The 17556-nt window shown below is 33.8% G+C and overlaps 1 protein-coding gene and 1 non-coding gene across 2 annotated transcripts in view; both read left to right on the top strand.

Moving 5' to 3' along the window:
- Smp_146610 (hypothetical protein) overlaps positions 1 to 6110 on the top strand; it is a gene marked incomplete at its 5' end in the record, with an annotated part of 24675 nt that extends 18565 nt beyond the window's left edge. Inside the window, 3 exons of the mRNA XM_018795669.1 lie at positions 2699 to 2880; positions 4743 to 4838; positions 5901 to 6110. Of these exons, the coding sequence (XP_018649959.1) occupies positions 2699 to 2880; positions 4743 to 4838; positions 5901 to 6071 (449 nt within the window). The 3' untranslated portion in view covers positions 6072 to 6110. The remainder of the gene's footprint in view (positions 1 to 2698; positions 2881 to 4742; positions 4839 to 5900) is intronic.
- Positions 919 to 990, top strand: Smp_tRNA_02010_Pseudo_TTG.1.1. The gene has a single exon. It is a non-coding gene (tRNA).
- Positions 6111 to 17556: the final 11446 nt, after the last annotated feature.

The following is a 17556-nucleotide window of genomic DNA, read 5'->3' as shown; positions in this document are numbered from 1 at the left end:
CACTGGCCACGACTTCTCACTAGAACTCCAGGAATTACCTCATGGAGCCAGTCACTAGTGAGCTAATCCATGTCAGGTAGAGACAGGTATCTACCTCAGTACAATGGAAGTTGGTTGCGCAATTTCGTGAATTGGTTGAGGTTAGACATTAACACGCTTGGATGCCAGCTCAGTGGTCTATCGGTTAAGGGCTCTGGCTCGAGACTTGTAGGTCCTGGGTTCGAATCTCGCGAGAGCAGGATCGTGGATGCGCGCTGCTGAGGAGTCCCATAATAGGACGAGTTGGCCGTCCAGTGCTTCCAGGTTTTCGATGGTGGTCTAGCTTCAACTGACTCATGATCTTAACTATATAAAATTACTAAAATCTCCACAAAACCCCCTTGTGAGAATGATATTTAATTTGAACAGTATGTTGCCAAGATATTCAAAACATTTTGCGGTAACTACTTGCAACACAGACTAATAAAATAATTATATATGTCTGGCATTGGTGCTTCTCAGGAAACTTAACAATCAAAGTGACACAATCTATATAAGATTACATTCTACCGATTCATGATAATTTCGGTACCAAGCCTGTCTCATATGTCGTTTATACACGTTGATATTTTTATTTAATGTACAATGACGGAATATATTATGACTAAATGTGAATCTTTATAGGAATATAATGTGATTTTCTGTGAACAGTCCGAACCGTTAAGCTATACTGATAGTTGATATTATTATAAAGAGGAAATGTCGATAGATCACAACTTCATCAAAAAGAGTAAACTAATAGCACATTTTAAGCAAAGATGGATAGTGGCTAGCAGTGGAATCCAGGGCGCGCGTTTCATCCTATTTGGGACTTGTCAGCTGGATGAACCTGCATCTCAGAGTTGATGTTCACTCTGGGACTCGAAGGTGGCTATCAGGACTAATTAGCTGAGTGGATAACGCGATGACTTTTGAAGCGAACGGTACTGGGTTCGAGTCCCATAGTGAACAACAAAAACTCTGAGATGCAGGTACATCCAGCTGACTAGTCCCAAATAGGACGAAACGTGCGTCCTGGATTCCACTGCTAGCTATTATTCATCTTTGCTTATAATGCTGGTGAATCAAGGTAATATCGAGGTAATACGCACAGTATGTACACATGCCAATAAGAAACTGACCGATTGCAGTCCTAAATATCGATGGGAAGATTCAAACAAACAATACTAAGTGAATTTAATAACACATTTGTTATTAACTCAATAAAAAAAACTGAAAAAATTTCTCATATGCATTGAAAAGAATGAACATTATTCAGATGTAGATTCTTGAATTGCCGACATCTAACTGGCAATCAATCAGTATTTGTCTTCGGGATCGGGCAAGAGATAGGAAAGGGAAACTGATTGAAATTCTTTGTTCTGAGAATTCTATATTTTATCAAAAATTTGGTATTCTATAATGCCATTCGATATAATAAGTGAGAAATTACTATGTAATTAAATAAGCTACTTATAATAATAATAGTAGTACAATACGTATACCGAATATTGTCCGCGAAGTAATTCCTATTATTGTCCGCGGCGTTTTCAATATTCATTTAGTGCGTAGTGCACAGAACTCCCAGTTATTCTCCAATTTACGTAGTATATCAGTCCTAGATATTAGAATGTGACTTTCATCAAGTGTTTTTGTTCTAATCCCGTACGTTTACCGTATTTATGTTTTTCATCAGTGGATATTGGGTTGAACCACACTGATATTTTCATAATAGAAAGTTGAGGTTAACGTCTGCCTGAAAAAAATTATGAGAGGCTGTTTTCTATTATCCATTGAATCTCGTAAGAAACTGGCCAAACTAATGTTTATAAAAATCAGTGTTAGAAAAGTTTCCTTTAACATTATTTCAAATTTTCCGAGACGATATACGCATTTGGTCGTCAGTTCGTGAGAATTGCATATTATTTTCCATACAGATAGTATTAGTCGAGAAGCACTAAAAACTAGAAAGCTTAAGACTACTGTTGTCTCCAACTTTGAATTCGTTCACCCATGACATTATTCAATACATCTCTAGGCGTTGCAGTTGCATATATTCATCAAATTACTCTCAATTTTAAGTCTATGTTCTATTTAATACTTTTCTTTTTGACGCATAATCCCTATGGCAAGTCTGTAGTTGCTAATAATACGCTTAATTTAACCCTCATAGTCATATCATTATTAATTTTCTGTTCTCGTGTTATTGCATTATATGATCAACTTGTGTGCATTCATGTCTGATCCAATATTATCTAGATGAGACTACATGTTGGAATGATGATCTAACATGTTAGCAAACACGTAATGTTCTGGTTTCGATATGCTAAAACTGCTGATAAAGGACCCAACCATTGACATCTTCAAATTCAGTTGCTTTACATTAAAACCCCATCCATTACTCAATGTCACTTCCGGAATTTTGTCTCACTGTCGACTTCGTTTTTTTCAGCTTCCTATTAGAACTATAGAAAATGAATCTCTGTTAACCGCCAGTGATCAAACAACTGTTATTATTATTGTCATCAAAGAATACGAAGTTATGGCAAATTCTGCCTATTTGAGAGTAGCTTTACTCAAAAAAAAAACAATTTTGTTTGTTTGATGATTCAACCAGTAATACAAAATAAATTTATTTAAAATGAAGTTCTCTTATTTTGAATAACTTTTCTTGTTTAAGTAGCTCAAGAAAAAGTAATTTCATCAACTAAATCAGAAATCACAGATCAAACAGAAAGTAGCGTCGATTTTGAACCAATAAAACGAATTCAAACCCTTGTTGAAAATGTTCGAGATGAATCGATTAGCTTAGATGAAGTTCGACCAATACTACGTAATATATCACAAGAAATGGTTCAAGGGGTGAGAACTTTTTAGAATTATTATATTTTTGTTGACAACGAAATCCAGTAGTTTGGAATTAAACTAAAAATGATTCTGATTTTTTTTACATTTAAGTATAAAAATGGATACTTTCTGCTCACAGTTCATTTTTGGAACAGTAAGAGGAGAATATTCTGCATATTTTCATAAATATGATAAAAAGTAAAGAATTTCTACTCCCACTTGTTAACGATATAGGAATAATCTATTAGGTAACATCAAATGTGATAATACATAATAATCCATCTGTTATATATTAAGGTTAATTATTTCTTACTCGTTTAACTTGACCAACCATTCAAGTTGTCTACTCTCCCCCTTTCTTCTGGTGATTGACTGGATTATGACAACCTCGACATCTGACGGGAAGCAAGGAATACAATGAACATCTCAGAAGCAGCTAGACGATCTGGACTTCGCAGATGACCTAGCCCTCCTATCTCATACACATGAACAAATACGGACGAAGAGAACAAATGTAGCTGCAGCCTCTGCACCAATAGGCCACAACATGCACAAAGGAAAAAGAAAGATTCTCAAATACAATACGGTGAACGTCAACCCAGTCACACTTGATGGCGAAATTCTGGTAGAGCTGGAAACATTCACGTACCTAGGAAGCATCATTGAGGAACATGAAGGATCTGATGCAGATGTAAAGGCACATATTGACAAAGCAAGGACAGCCTCCTACAATTGAATAACGTATGGAACTCAAAACAAATCTCAACTAACTTCAAAGTAACAATCTTCACTACGAACATCAAGACAGTCCCAGTGTACGGAGCCGAAACGTGGAGAACTACTACATCCATCGTCAAGAAGGTACAAGTATTTATAAACAGTTTTTTACGCAAAATACTCAACATTCACCGGCAGGATACTATCAGCAACAGCGTTTTATGGGAGAGGACAAACCAGATTCCAAATGGAGAGGAAATTAGGAAAAGACGTTGGAAGTGGATAAGACATACATTAAGGAAATCACCAAACTGCATTACGAGGCAAGTCCTAACTTGGAATCCGGAAGGCAAACGGAAAAGAGGAAGGCCAAAGAACCGAGGACAGTGTTGGATGGAGAATGCTGGTGTGCGGCGTATGCTCCTCAACGAGGGGTGGTAGACGTGAGTAAGTCAGTAACTATTCAAGTGAAGGCGTTTTATTAGTAATTTTTTATATTACCTTACGAAAAAACCGTAACTGTATAATGTGATTTCGAGTTACTTGTATTCTCAACAAATAAACATGATTTAGCCAGTTCCCAAGTGCATATCAGAAGAAGCATTACAAAACAAAAATAGGATAGTTAATGTTAACTCAAAGCTTCTTTCGGAATCCACTAAGGGATATTTACTCTAAAAATTCCCCTTCCTTTGGTCCTTAAAAGTCATTCTTTTCACAACTCGGAAACATGAAACACTTAAATGCTTATTCATGTCTCACATAAAATTTTTCAAAGGATCTGTTTCTGAACACGAGTGGGAACAACCGAACGTATTCAGGCACAAAGTTACGGAATATCTTAGTAAAGTATGAGAGCCATATAGTAGATAGCGAATTTGCAAACTATCAGTCAATTGTCTCAATTTCGACTGTTCCTTCTGCAAATATCAGTCAATCGTCTCCGATTATTATTGCTCATGCATTTTCACACCAATTGCGTTTCGTTCCCGTTCTTTCATTATCCATCTACTGAAATACATTTAATGTCCAATCATCGTTATATACTACTTACGTAAATATAAGTAACCCACAACACACTAGTACCAAATGTTCCCACTTATTAATGAATTTTTTTTCATGGATTTAAAACAAAACAACCGGTAATACACCAACAATAGGTCATTGAAGGGAGTGAAGAGAAAAGTTCAAAGTTCTTGGAAATAATAGAACAAAATCAACAGGTTACTTTGAGTGAAGAGGAAATGAAAAGTAATGTAAGTGAATTATTTTATCTAGGTCTATTATCAATATACATATAATAAGTTATTTGTAGATAACAATATTACCAGTGAGATGCATCTTATTTAGCATTTGTTCATCTAAAAGTGGAAAACAGGTTATCACAGATGAAGGTCATAAAACTTAATAAATTATTCAAGTTAAACCGCTTCATTAAGCATACAGATTGATAAGACATGATTAACCTTTTGTTCCGTTTTGATTTGAATACTCGAGTTTATGGTTCTATGTAAAACTATTGATGTATATAAATGGAGAGAGCTTAAAATACCAGAATATTTGGTCAGATTTCTCTCTATATAAGCATCCGCACTGATTGACTTTGTTTGACCTAAATGATAAGGAACTTGTATTGTTTAATTAATTCATTTTTGTATTGGTTGTTCGGATCTCCCCACTGATGTTTAGGACTGCGATTGACTAGTCTCTTATTGGCATATGTGCATCCTGTGTGGAATGTGATGGCGCTTGAAGCCAGCGGTACTGGCTTCGAGTTCCAGAGCGAACATCAAAAAGTCTGAGATACAGGTACATCCAGCTGACTAGTCCCAAATAAGACGAAACGCGCGTTCTGGATTCCACTGCTAGCCACTATCCATCATTGCTTATAATGCTTGTGAAATAAGGTTATATCGAGGCAATACGCACAGTATGCACATATGCCAACAAGAAACTGATCAATTGCAGTCCTAAAGATTTGGAAGATTCAAACAAACAATACTAAGTGAATTTAAACTTCACCCCATCGCACAAGCAAGTGGCTATCAGGACTCGTAGCTGAGTGGATAACGCGATGACTTTTGAAGCGAACAGTACTGGATTTGAGTCCCAGAGTGAATATCAACGAGTCTGAGATGCAGGTACATCCAGCCGTCGAGTCCCAAATAGGACGAAACGCGCGTCCTGGATTCCATTGATAGCCACTATTCATCTTTTCTTATAGTGTTAGATTAGTTAAAAGGGATTCTAGTTACTTTTTTTTTCTCTTTGTATTGAACTAATCAATCATCAATACATCTAATTTAATTTTTATTTAGATATTAGAATCAAGCAATACAGAACAGAATACTCGACAAAATTCAGTATTAAATGAATTATCTGCAAAAGAATTAGCTGAATTATTTTTAAATGATTTAACTGATAATGTATCCGTATATTTGGAAGATATTTTAGATGAACTATTACAAAATAATAATGATGATCATTAATTTGATATTCATCATAACGATCATAACAAGTGAGATAATAATTATGTAATATATCAATAAAATGTAATTCAATAATCAATTATAAAGTAATACTTCCACTTCATTTTGAGATCTTCATTATTGATCTAAAATCAATAAATGTACCTGATAGCATTTCATTTATTGATGTTTCATTTTAATTGATCAATTAAATATTTAATAATAAAAAAAAAAATACCTTCTTATCATTTTCCCCTTTTATTGTTCAATAAATTGGATCTATGGTAATATTGATTTATCAGTAACTTTTTTCATACACCTAAAACATTTCGTTTAATCTTGAAATAAATTCTTCATATTTTAAAATATACATTATAGAATAGAAATCTTAAGCATTTCTTAAGCATTCCAATTATAAAATGTTCAGGATAACATCAGGGATATTATATAAAATAACAATGATGATAAACAATGTTGTAATAAAGTTTGAATTGTATTGCTAGAATAATGTTACAATTTATTCATATATTGATATACTAAGACTTTAATCTTCTTATCTACAGACATTTCACTTGATACAACACACCACGGAATATAATATTTTAGTTATCTCATGAATTGTTCTCCTTGATTTAGTTAACGTTGGTTTTTATCTGACAATGTGGTTGTTCAGAATTATGTTTTTATTACAACTTATGGTATAATTTAGATAATTTATAACAAGACTGGATGTTCGAACAGTGGTCCAGTTTTTTAGGAGATGGTGATAAGGACTTTGAAATTTACAGTTTTATCACGTGTTATCGATAGAACACATTGGGTGAATGGATTAGTCTTCGATAATTACCTATGGGGTGATTAATAGTTATTACTTCAATGTGTGGTGTTGGTTGCTGATATCCACATAGGTAGTATATGTTGATGGTCGGGCATTGAATGTATTTCAGTAGAAGACCGTTAAGGAAAGAACAGAAACGACACGCAATCCGTACGAAAATGCATGAAAAATTATAATCGGAGACTATGAACGGATATTTGCAGAAGAAACAGTCAAATTGAGACAATTGGTTGTTATTTTGCAAAATAACTGTTCACTATAAGGTTCTCATATTTTAGTGAGATATTCTGTAATGTTGTGCTATAATACATTCGATTGTCCCCACCCGTTTTTTTAATTCACTACCGAAGTACTGTTCAAAACTACTTTGTGTTAATAGATTGGTTCAATACGTAGTTATAGTAACATCGATTCAAATAGATTTTATCTGTTTTACATTCAGTTACATCATATTTTTGCGATCAAATCGTTTTTTTATTATTCTTAAAATAATTAAAACAATTAAATTGGCATAGCTTGAATAACTCTTCAAGGCAAAAAATTCATCTGACAGCTGTTGTATAGAAGTTTAAACTAAGTCAGTGAGATGTCTTTTCAATCCCATAAAGTGTTAGCTTCAAGGCCTTCCAGTCTAGTAGCAGCCATTGTATCATCAATACCCTGAGTTAGTGTACAGTCGTTCAATCATGTTTACTTCTGAGGAATCTTACATTTGTTATGAAAATTTACCATAAAATCTTTCAGCAATTTTTAAATAATTTTATATAGTTAAAATCATGAGTAAATTGAATGTAGACCACCATGGAAAACCTGGAAGCACTGGACGGCCAACTCGTCCTATTGTGGGACTCCACAGCAGTGCGCATCCACGATCCCACCTCTCGAGATTCGAACCCAGGACCTATCAATCTCGCGCGCGAGCACTTAACCACTAGGCCACTGAGCTGGCATCCAAGCGTGTTAATGTCTAACTTCAACCAATCCACGAAGTTGAGCAACCATTCACCAATGTCTTCAGGTTTTTTATGGTCGTCTAGCTTCAATTGACTCATGATTTCAACTATACAAAATTACTAAAATTTCCACAAAACCCCCTTCCAATAATTTTCCAATAATCTTTTTAACATATGCAACTGAACAGTTAATTAATTTAAAATGCAAATTATAAAAAGTTCTTTTCTTAAAAGAAAGTTAAATAGCTGGTCATCGAACTTCTGATAATAATTATTCTATCTAACCGATAAGCCTAAAGATTTTACTATGATGCTTATAGTTAATTAAACTGATTCTAACACTATACAATTTAGTTTACTCAATATAAATGTTAGTTAATGTGTTTCTGTATAGTTTGACAATGGAATATTCTGTTTTACCCTTAATCTAAATTAACTTCAGTAACGTATACGTATAAAGAGGACACTTTTCCAACATTTAATTAGTAAACTAAAACTGATAATCTTTTAATTCATTGCGAAAACAACAAGAGATTAAATATAAAACAGATAAAATTATATCAACGAATCACCAATCGCAGTGACTTGAAAAGAAGAATAAATTATGGTAGATATGATAAATGATGAAATTCATTTATATAAACGTACAAAGCAAATTAGTAGCAGTGATGGATAATGGCTAGCAGTGGCAATATCGAGACAGCCCACACAGGATGTACATATGCCAACAAGAGACTGATCAATTGCAGTCCTAAATAACAATGGGAAGGTACAAGTAAACAACATCATGTGAATATAACTTCGCCCCATTGCACAAGCAGGTGGTTATCACGACTCAGTAGCTAAGCGGATTACGCGATAGCGTTTGAAGCGAGCGGTACTTGGTTCGAGTCCCAGAGTGAACATCAACAAGTCTGAGATGCAGGTACATCCAGCTGACGAGTCCCAAATAGGACGAAAAGCGCGTTCTGAATTCCACTGCTAGCCACTTCCCATCAATGCTTATAAAGCTTGTGACTTCAGGCAATATCAAGGCAGTCCTCATAAGATGTACATATGCCAACAAGAGACTGATCAACCGCAGTCCTAAACAACGATGGGAAAATGCAAGTAAACAATACCATGTGAAATTAATAGTAGTATTGAAAAATATGGCTTATTTTATTGAAAGTTGTCATTTTGCAAGATGAATATAAACATTTAAAAAGAAATTATTTGTTTAAATATTGAATAACAGAAGAGAATTATCTGATATCAAATGCCTTAAATACTTAGTAGGGAAGGAAACAAAAATGTTCGTTCCATTCGAAATGATTATGAGAATTTACTAAAACTTCCTCTAATACTCTTTTTATAAATAAAATGTTACTTTAAACTTACTTAATTCTCGGATTGACTTTTTCTGTGAAGGCACTGAAAACTACATCGAATGTAACATCAGTTTCTTCTTAGAATAAACAATCTCCATAGAGCTAACACACTATTATTCATTTGTTAACAGTTGACTGTCTTCTGGGAAAAAATCTCTAGGTTAAGAAAAAGTTATGATCCATTGCTACCGGTTACTATTAACCATGTAGTATATGAGATAGGTATTATGTGTAACTATTCATGACAGTTGTGAAATATAAAAAATGGAAAAAAATCAGCGATCTGAGTTGATGGATGTCAATTCATTTGTCTAAATGGAAAAGCACTTGTTACTATTTAATCATTACATTCAGTAGAAATATGTTTACAATCTTGTATACTACATCGTTTTATATTCATACACATGTGAATTTACAATTACTAAACTCTACTCTCTTATCAAACAAGATTCACTGAAATATCACGATTTAGATAATATATGCTTCCGGCAAATTTGAAGTAAAAAAATCTGTATCTAAAAAGTTTGTCTCAAGTATAAACAAATAAATAAGTTTAAATAAATGGGGGAACAAGTATATATATATATATATTTAAATATAAACAAGAAACGATACAATACAGCATGCACCAATGAAATTACACTTGAAGGAGAAGCTTTGGAGGATGTGAAAACTTTTACATATCTGGGCAGCATAGTCGACGAACATGGTGGATCTGATGCAGATGTGAAAATGCGGATCGGCAAAGCAAGAGCACCATATCTACCACTGAAGTACATCTGGAACACAAAACAATTGTCAACCAACGCCAAGATCAGAATTTTCAATACAAATGTCAAGAGAGTTCTACTGTATGGGGCGGAAACTTGGAAAACTATGAAAGCCATCATCCAGATGATACAAGTGTTTATTGACAGTTGTCTACGCAAAATACTTCGGATCTGTTGGCCAAACGTTATCAGCAACAACTTACTGTGGGAGAGAAGAAAACAGATTTCAGAGGAGGGAGAAGTCAAGAAAAAGCAGTGGAAGTGGATAGCACACACATTGAGGATAGCACTCAACTGCGTCACAAGACAAGCCCTCACATGGAATTCTCAAGGTGAAAGGAAGAGAGAAAGACCAAAGAACACATTACACCGAGAAATGGAGACAGATATGAGAAGAATGAACAAGAATTGTATAGAACTAGAAAGGAAGGTTGAGGAGAGAGTGGGTTGTAGAATGCTGTTAGGCGGTCTATACTTCATTAAGAGTAACAGGAGTAAGTAAGTAAGTAATAAACAAGGAGTGTAATAAATTTGATCATTTTGTCAATAGCGTTATTAATAAGTTTCCATTACTGTTGTTTGGAATTGAAAATACAACATGTTATGCCCCGATAAGGGTAATGAATGTCAACTTTGCGATCCATTTATGGACCAATACTATGCATATATTTTTTTATCGTATAATTACTAAATAACTAAACTATTCATATTCATGTCCCTTTTCTAGGAACTTTATTTTGATTTATGAACTATTTTTATACGATTTAACATTTTTGAATTATCTCCTGTCTATTAATTACTGTTCCCCCTATTCACAGCTACATTTGGCTAAATCTTGAACATATGTTATTCTCTATTTTATGGTACGAGGTGGTCAGTTTGATTGGTATATAAAATCAGTATGTTTGAAATATAATAATTCATACCTCATAGGCTGTTCTTGACTTAACTGGTTGGGCTAGATAGAAAGCAGGACCGGTAAGTATTCTAGACTGCTCGTACGGTTTTCGTATATCACTGGTCTGAACGATAAATCGCTGCTCTCAAATCTTATCACGTAATAAGTTAGCAGGGCATCCACTCGGCTACCACGTATTTCAATGAAATCAATTGTTATGAACAACAAACATAATACCACCTACTTTCTTATGCAACACGCCTTTATTTTAAACAACAGAAAACTGTTACACCTAACATCATCAAATTTAATTAACTTAATTACATAGATTATTCATTCTAATCAGAAAGTTTCTTTGAAAATATCCATAGGCATTGGTTTTGACGAATTAGTTTCGATGTTTTGTAAAGTGATGAATGGAAAGGTATTATTAAGAACAAAATAATATTATTTATTCTGGGTATTCGAAATGTTATAATGAATTGATCAATGTAAATTACATTTAATGAATCAATTGAACAAGTCTTCCATAAAAACAAAACTATATTTGTTATCATTTTCGTATTGTCTATGTTTTCGATGTTGGTTTGTTCTCTGAGCTGGATGGTTTGGTCGTGTGTCGGATCCTGTAATGTGCGTCCGTTATCATTAGATGAACCATTTTTCTTCCACTTTGCTCAGCTATTTTCCATCCTAATGGGCAGTTGATTGAAGGTCTGTATCTGTATTGTTTATGTATTCTGTTAAAGTGAATGTAACTATAGTATCTTAAAATCAATGTGTGTATCGTTTAGGACGCATTTGTGTAAATTACAATTATTACTACACACGATAAAACGCGTTTTTTTAGCGAATTAGTTTTTTACTAGAAGATACACGAAAAGATACAGGTGTCCATTAACAGTTGTCTACGCAAAATACTTCGGATCCGTTGTCCAAACACTATCAGCAACAACCTACTGTGGGAGAAAACAAACTAGAATTCAGAGGAGGAAGAAATCAGGAAGAAGCACTGGTAGTGGATAACACATACTTTGAGGAAAGCACCCAACCGAGTCACAAGGCGAGCCCTCACATAGAAACCTCAAAGCCAAAGGAGGAGAGGAAGACCAAAGAACACACTACACCTAGAAATGGAAACAAATATGAGAAGAATGAACAAGAATTGTATAGAACTAGAAAGGAATGCTGAGGAAAGAGTGGTTGGAGAATGCTGTTAGGCAGTCTATGCTCCAGTGGGAGTAACAAGTACAAGTACGTGAGTAAAGTAAACATAAAACACAAAAAAGGAAATGGTCTTACTATGTAAGTGATCAACAAACTGTATTATTGTAACAAAATAGTGAACTGAGGCAGGATTCCACATAATATATTAAAAAATAAAATGGGAATATTTACGCCGGTACGTAACTTGGATTCAATTTTACTCCAAGTGATATCATCGGAAGATCCTCTGAGGACCAGAGCGCCCAGGAGGGCTTTCTTGGTCTATCTCGAAACAGTTTTAATGTGCGCATTCACGAGCTCTTTAGGCAGTGAGCCAATGACCTTCAACTGTTGTTGGTGATACAAAACCCTTAAACTACAGAGAGGAAATTCACTGTTCTGAGTTTCGAGTTTAACTAGATTTTTAAAGCGACTTTGTTAACATGACAAAAGAAACACAGTACTGCGAAACTTCAGTGATATTTTTGAAACTTCAGAGAGATCGACAGATCAGTGATTATCTGCATTATAATGGTTACATACTTTGTTAATTAAACATCATTAAAGTATTTAACTTGCATTCCTGATTCTAGTGATTTAGCAAAGTTAGTACTCAAAATAGAAAATCAATTCACCCTAGATTTCAAATACGACTTCATTTGAATTAGTTGTAATGGCAAATTGATTATTTGAATTCGTGCCAAAATTTAGAATTTGTTCACTAAGTTTAAGGAAAAATTTTAAGTTATTTGTAATAATTTATACATAATTAATCTGTTCAAAAAAAGAATTTTAATCAGAATGAGGTTTGTGGAGATTGTAGTAATTTCAGTAGTTGAATTCATGAGTCAACATCAGTTAGATCACCATTGAAAATCTGGAAGCACTGGATGGCCGTTAAGGAGTCCCTTACTAGAACAAAACGGCCGTGCAGTGCTTTCAGGTTTTCCATGGTGATCTGGTTTACATCGACTCATAAATTCAACTATTAAAACAGAATTATCATTCGGAATATTCTGTCATAATTTTTAAGTACTTGAGGGGTTTTGCCTCAGATTGAACATAATAATCATCACCTTTTCATGGTATTATCTGATAGCAACACTTAGATAAACGTTAAGGACAAACGAATAAGAAAGGATAGATATATAACTCTATTTTCATTGATGAAAACTTCTAGACTTTTATTTCGAAATTTTTTAAGTTATATCAGATTTTGTGATTTATCTTGTTTACTAAATTTCTAGTTTTATTCATAAATCCTTTTTCTTTCAAAATAAAACGCGATCATTTATTATATGGAATGGATATTTTACAGAATAAGTAAGTTCTTAGTTTGTCATAAACTAGAATAATTGGAAGGGGGTTTTGGTGAGATTTCAGTAATTTTATAGTCGAAATCATGAGTCAATTGAAGGTAGATCACCATGGAAAACCTGGAAGCACTGGATGATCGTTTCGTCCTATTGTGGGACTCCTCAGAAGTGAGCATTCACGATCCCGCTTCGCGCGATTCGAACCCAGGACCTATCAGTCTCGCGCGTGAGCACTTAACCACTGTTGAGGAGTCCCATAATAGGACGAAACGGCCGTACAGTACTTCTAGGTTTTTCCATGGTGGTCTAGCTTCAATTGACTCATTTTTTCAACAATAGAATAATTGGACTAATTTGAAATATTTTTTAATGGTATATACATCGACAAAAAATCCCATTTTCTTAGTAAAATATTTTAAGTTGGTTAGAATGTTAATTATGAATTTTGTTTCATATATGTACTGGTATATGATAGACTTATTTATTTATAATTGAATAATACCGAAATATTCCACTACAAACAATAATTATTAACTAACTTAATAAGTAGTAATTTGTATATTTAATTTTGAGCCACATTATAAATATGTGAGCTGTCGATACTACTTGGTTTCCAAAGCCAAATTCAATTGAGTGGCGGTTTGAACCTGTAACATAAAGGTTGAGAGTTGAAAAGCTTAATAAATGAGCAATAAAATAATGTCAGCTGAAGAAACATTTGAAATTTAAAAGCATCGGATAAATACTGCTTCTTAATTTGCTTCATTAATAAAACTTTGTTTTATCACATTTTGATTAAAAGTTGAAAATATGGACAGGTGGATTTGAACTTAGTGTCACAGTTGTATCGTCTTATGTGATTAGACGTATTCAACAAATAACTGGACATTTAAAAATAAAAGACACTATTCTTTACGAACCGACGTATGCTAGGAAACTATTGAAAATCTAGAGATACTGAATAGCCACTGTTCGATGTCTAAAAATTTTCAGCATGTTATACTAAAAGAATCGGACTCATAGATATTCAAGTAAATATGATCCCTTCAGATTATAGTTTATGGAATTCCATATATATATATATATATATATATATATATATATATATATATATATATATGAATCGCTAATCATGCGGGAAAGTGATGGTCGACTTATCAATAATTAGTTTTTACGGTCAATAGGTCAAATTAACTGGAATTGATCCCAACCAAATATATAAGCAGATCTCTTTCATAATTAAATATCTTACTAAAAATTATTAGAGTTGGTCGTATTCATGGCTTTAGAAACTTGTAAAATATAAGAAAATTAATTTTAATTATCAAATTTTTTAAAATTATGTTGTAGAATTAAGTTTGGAAATAGAAGTACTAGATGTCCTATAGAAACATTGAAATATGATTTTCTTCGAATTCAATTGGTATTAATTGTTTGAATCTTCTCATTGATATTTAGGACTGCAACTGGTCAGTCTCCTATTGGTATATGTGCATACTGTGCATATTGCCTCGATATTGCCTTAATTCACAAGCATTATGAGCAAAGATGGATAGTGGCTAGCAGTGGAATCCAGGACGCGCGTTTCGTCTTATTTGGGACTAGTCAGCTGGATGTGCCTGCATCTCAGAATTGATGTTCACTCTGGGACTCGAATCCAGTACCTTTCGCTTCAAATGCCATCGCGTTATCCACTCAGCTGCCGAGCCAACTGTCCATCTTTGCTAATAATGCTTGTGAATGAAGGCAATATCGAGGCAATACGCACAGTATGCACATATGCCAATAAGACACTGATCAATTGCAGCCCTAAAAATCAATGGGAAGATTCAAACAAATAATACCAAGTTAATTCAAACTTCACCGCATTGCACAAGCAAGTGGCTATCAGAATTCGGTAGTTGAGTAGATAACGCGATGGTGTTTGAAGCGAACAGTACTGGGTTCGAGTCACGGAGTGAACATCAACTCTGAAATGCAGGTACATCCAGCTGACAACTCCTGAATAGGACGAAACGTGCGTCCTGGATTCCACTGCTAGCCACTATCCATCTTTGCTTATAACTTTCTTCGCTTAAGTAGTCACTAATCAAATCTAAATGAATCACTAACACCTTTAAACATTCATCATACATTGACTTATTTAAATTTTCTTATTCACATCAGGAACTGTCATCTAATCAAACAAATTAATTTGTCCAGTGAATTTACGACTTCACTCATTAGCTTTCCATTTATATAAGTCCAAACACTTACAAAACAAAGTTTATCATTTAGGTATAATTATCAGTATGCATAAATGTTTTACGTATTTTCAAACCATCATTAAATGTTTTTTTAATGTCAAATAACCATCTATTATGAAAAAATAAAGCAGTTATGTAATAAACCATTCATATGTAACCAGTAATCAGTTATTGAATAGGACCTATCATTTCTATAATGACTAATGAACCATGAATATTCACGGTTCGACAATAGTCTATAATTTATTTGATTTCTACCTTCAATAACTGATAATAGTTTGTTAAATTGAAGCTTTCATCTGATTGTGGTTATTCCTTAGTCCATTATTTATAAAAATGGATCATAACTCGAAGCAGTGATTTAAAACTATCTATAAATTCCTTTTTTGAATACTTTATCAACAAAAATCGAAAAAATATAACTTTAGGATAATTGGTTGTTAGGTATAAAAACTCAGGTGATTACAATATTTGATTAGTTATCCGAAGAAAACAGCTACGAGTAACTAATTTTATGAATGAGTACACTACTCCTGATCATATTACAAATATTAAGTAGTTCAGCTTTTAGTAGATTTATACAGTGACATATTTTATTTAAGAAAATAAAATAATATAAACCATACAAACAGTTTAAGCAGAATGAGACGTGAGCTAGCAGCGGAATCAAACAATTAATACAAATGAATTAAAACACATTCCGTTTCGTGAGTAGCTATGTGGACTCAGTACGTCAGTAGATAATGCTTTGGGTTTTGATGAAAAAAGTGCTGAGCTGAAGTTCCAGTGTGAACATCAATATTAAGTTGAAGAGTCCCGAAAAGAAGACGAAATGAGCGTCCTGAATTTCACTGCTGACCACATTCCACTTATTCTATTTTAACTTGTGTCTCATTGACTGCTTAGAGGTAATTCTCATATGCCAACCATAACTGGTCAAATTTCACTCAAAATATCAAAAACAGGGTCAATCCAAACCATTACGAATTGAACTAAATCTTATACCCGTTCCACAAGTGAGTGACTGTTTGTGCTCAGTAGCTAAGTAGATAACGCGATGGCAGTTGAAGCAAAGAGTACTAGGTTCCAGTCTCGGAGTGTATGTCAGTTCTGGGTTCCAGGTACATACTACTGACGATTCTCACATAGGATGAAGCATGCATTCTGGATTTTACAACTAAATACCATCCAACTGCGTTTAAAATGCTTATAACTTGATGGGAATATCAAAAAAACATTTACGTGATGCACATAAGCCCACAAAAAGCTTATCAATCGCGGTCCATAACATCAACGAGAAGATTCAAACGACCAATGCAAACGAACTATACGAGATTTTGTATGTGGCAATGGAAGCAAAGAAATGAGCTAGTCATTGGCTTTCTTTATATTTCTTCTTCATAATTCACTCGTGTCCATTCAGTCTTAGAGGGCAGAATAAATTACATGTTGATGATAGAGTTAACATGAACCAAGATTTAATGATCAGTGACAATCCGTTTGTTTGTCCACTTTCGAAAATAATTGATTTTAATTTAGGTTGAGACATGAAAACAAAATATTATGTAGCAAGGGGTGTTCTGAAGACATTTATACAATCTACAGTTAGGGCTAAGTATTCGATCGATGAAAGTCAGGAAACAGGACAGTTTTTTCAGCCTAGGCTCCCTCGAAAGTATTCATTGATGACTTCTCATCAGTTAGAATGTAGAACCTTCAGATTATATGTTGAAGACGATAACTGATGCTTACTTAGCTGCAACTCAATGTTCAGTATTTTAACTTGACTAAATCCATTATCTACAATCATTCTGGATAATCCATTCTTATGAAGTTATCGTGCACACAGCAAGACCTGATGATATGTGTTTAGATTCTACATGTAGGAGTATATACTAATTCCTGTGAT

Source organism: Schistosoma mansoni, chromosome 2 (assembly GCF_000237925.1).
Source record: "Schistosoma mansoni strain Puerto Rico chromosome 2, complete genome".
NCBI lineage: Eukaryota > Metazoa > Platyhelminthes > Trematoda > Strigeidida > Schistosomatidae > Schistosoma > Schistosoma mansoni.
Note: the sequence above shows the minus strand (reverse complement) of the source record. Positions and strands in the feature narration are given on the sequence as shown.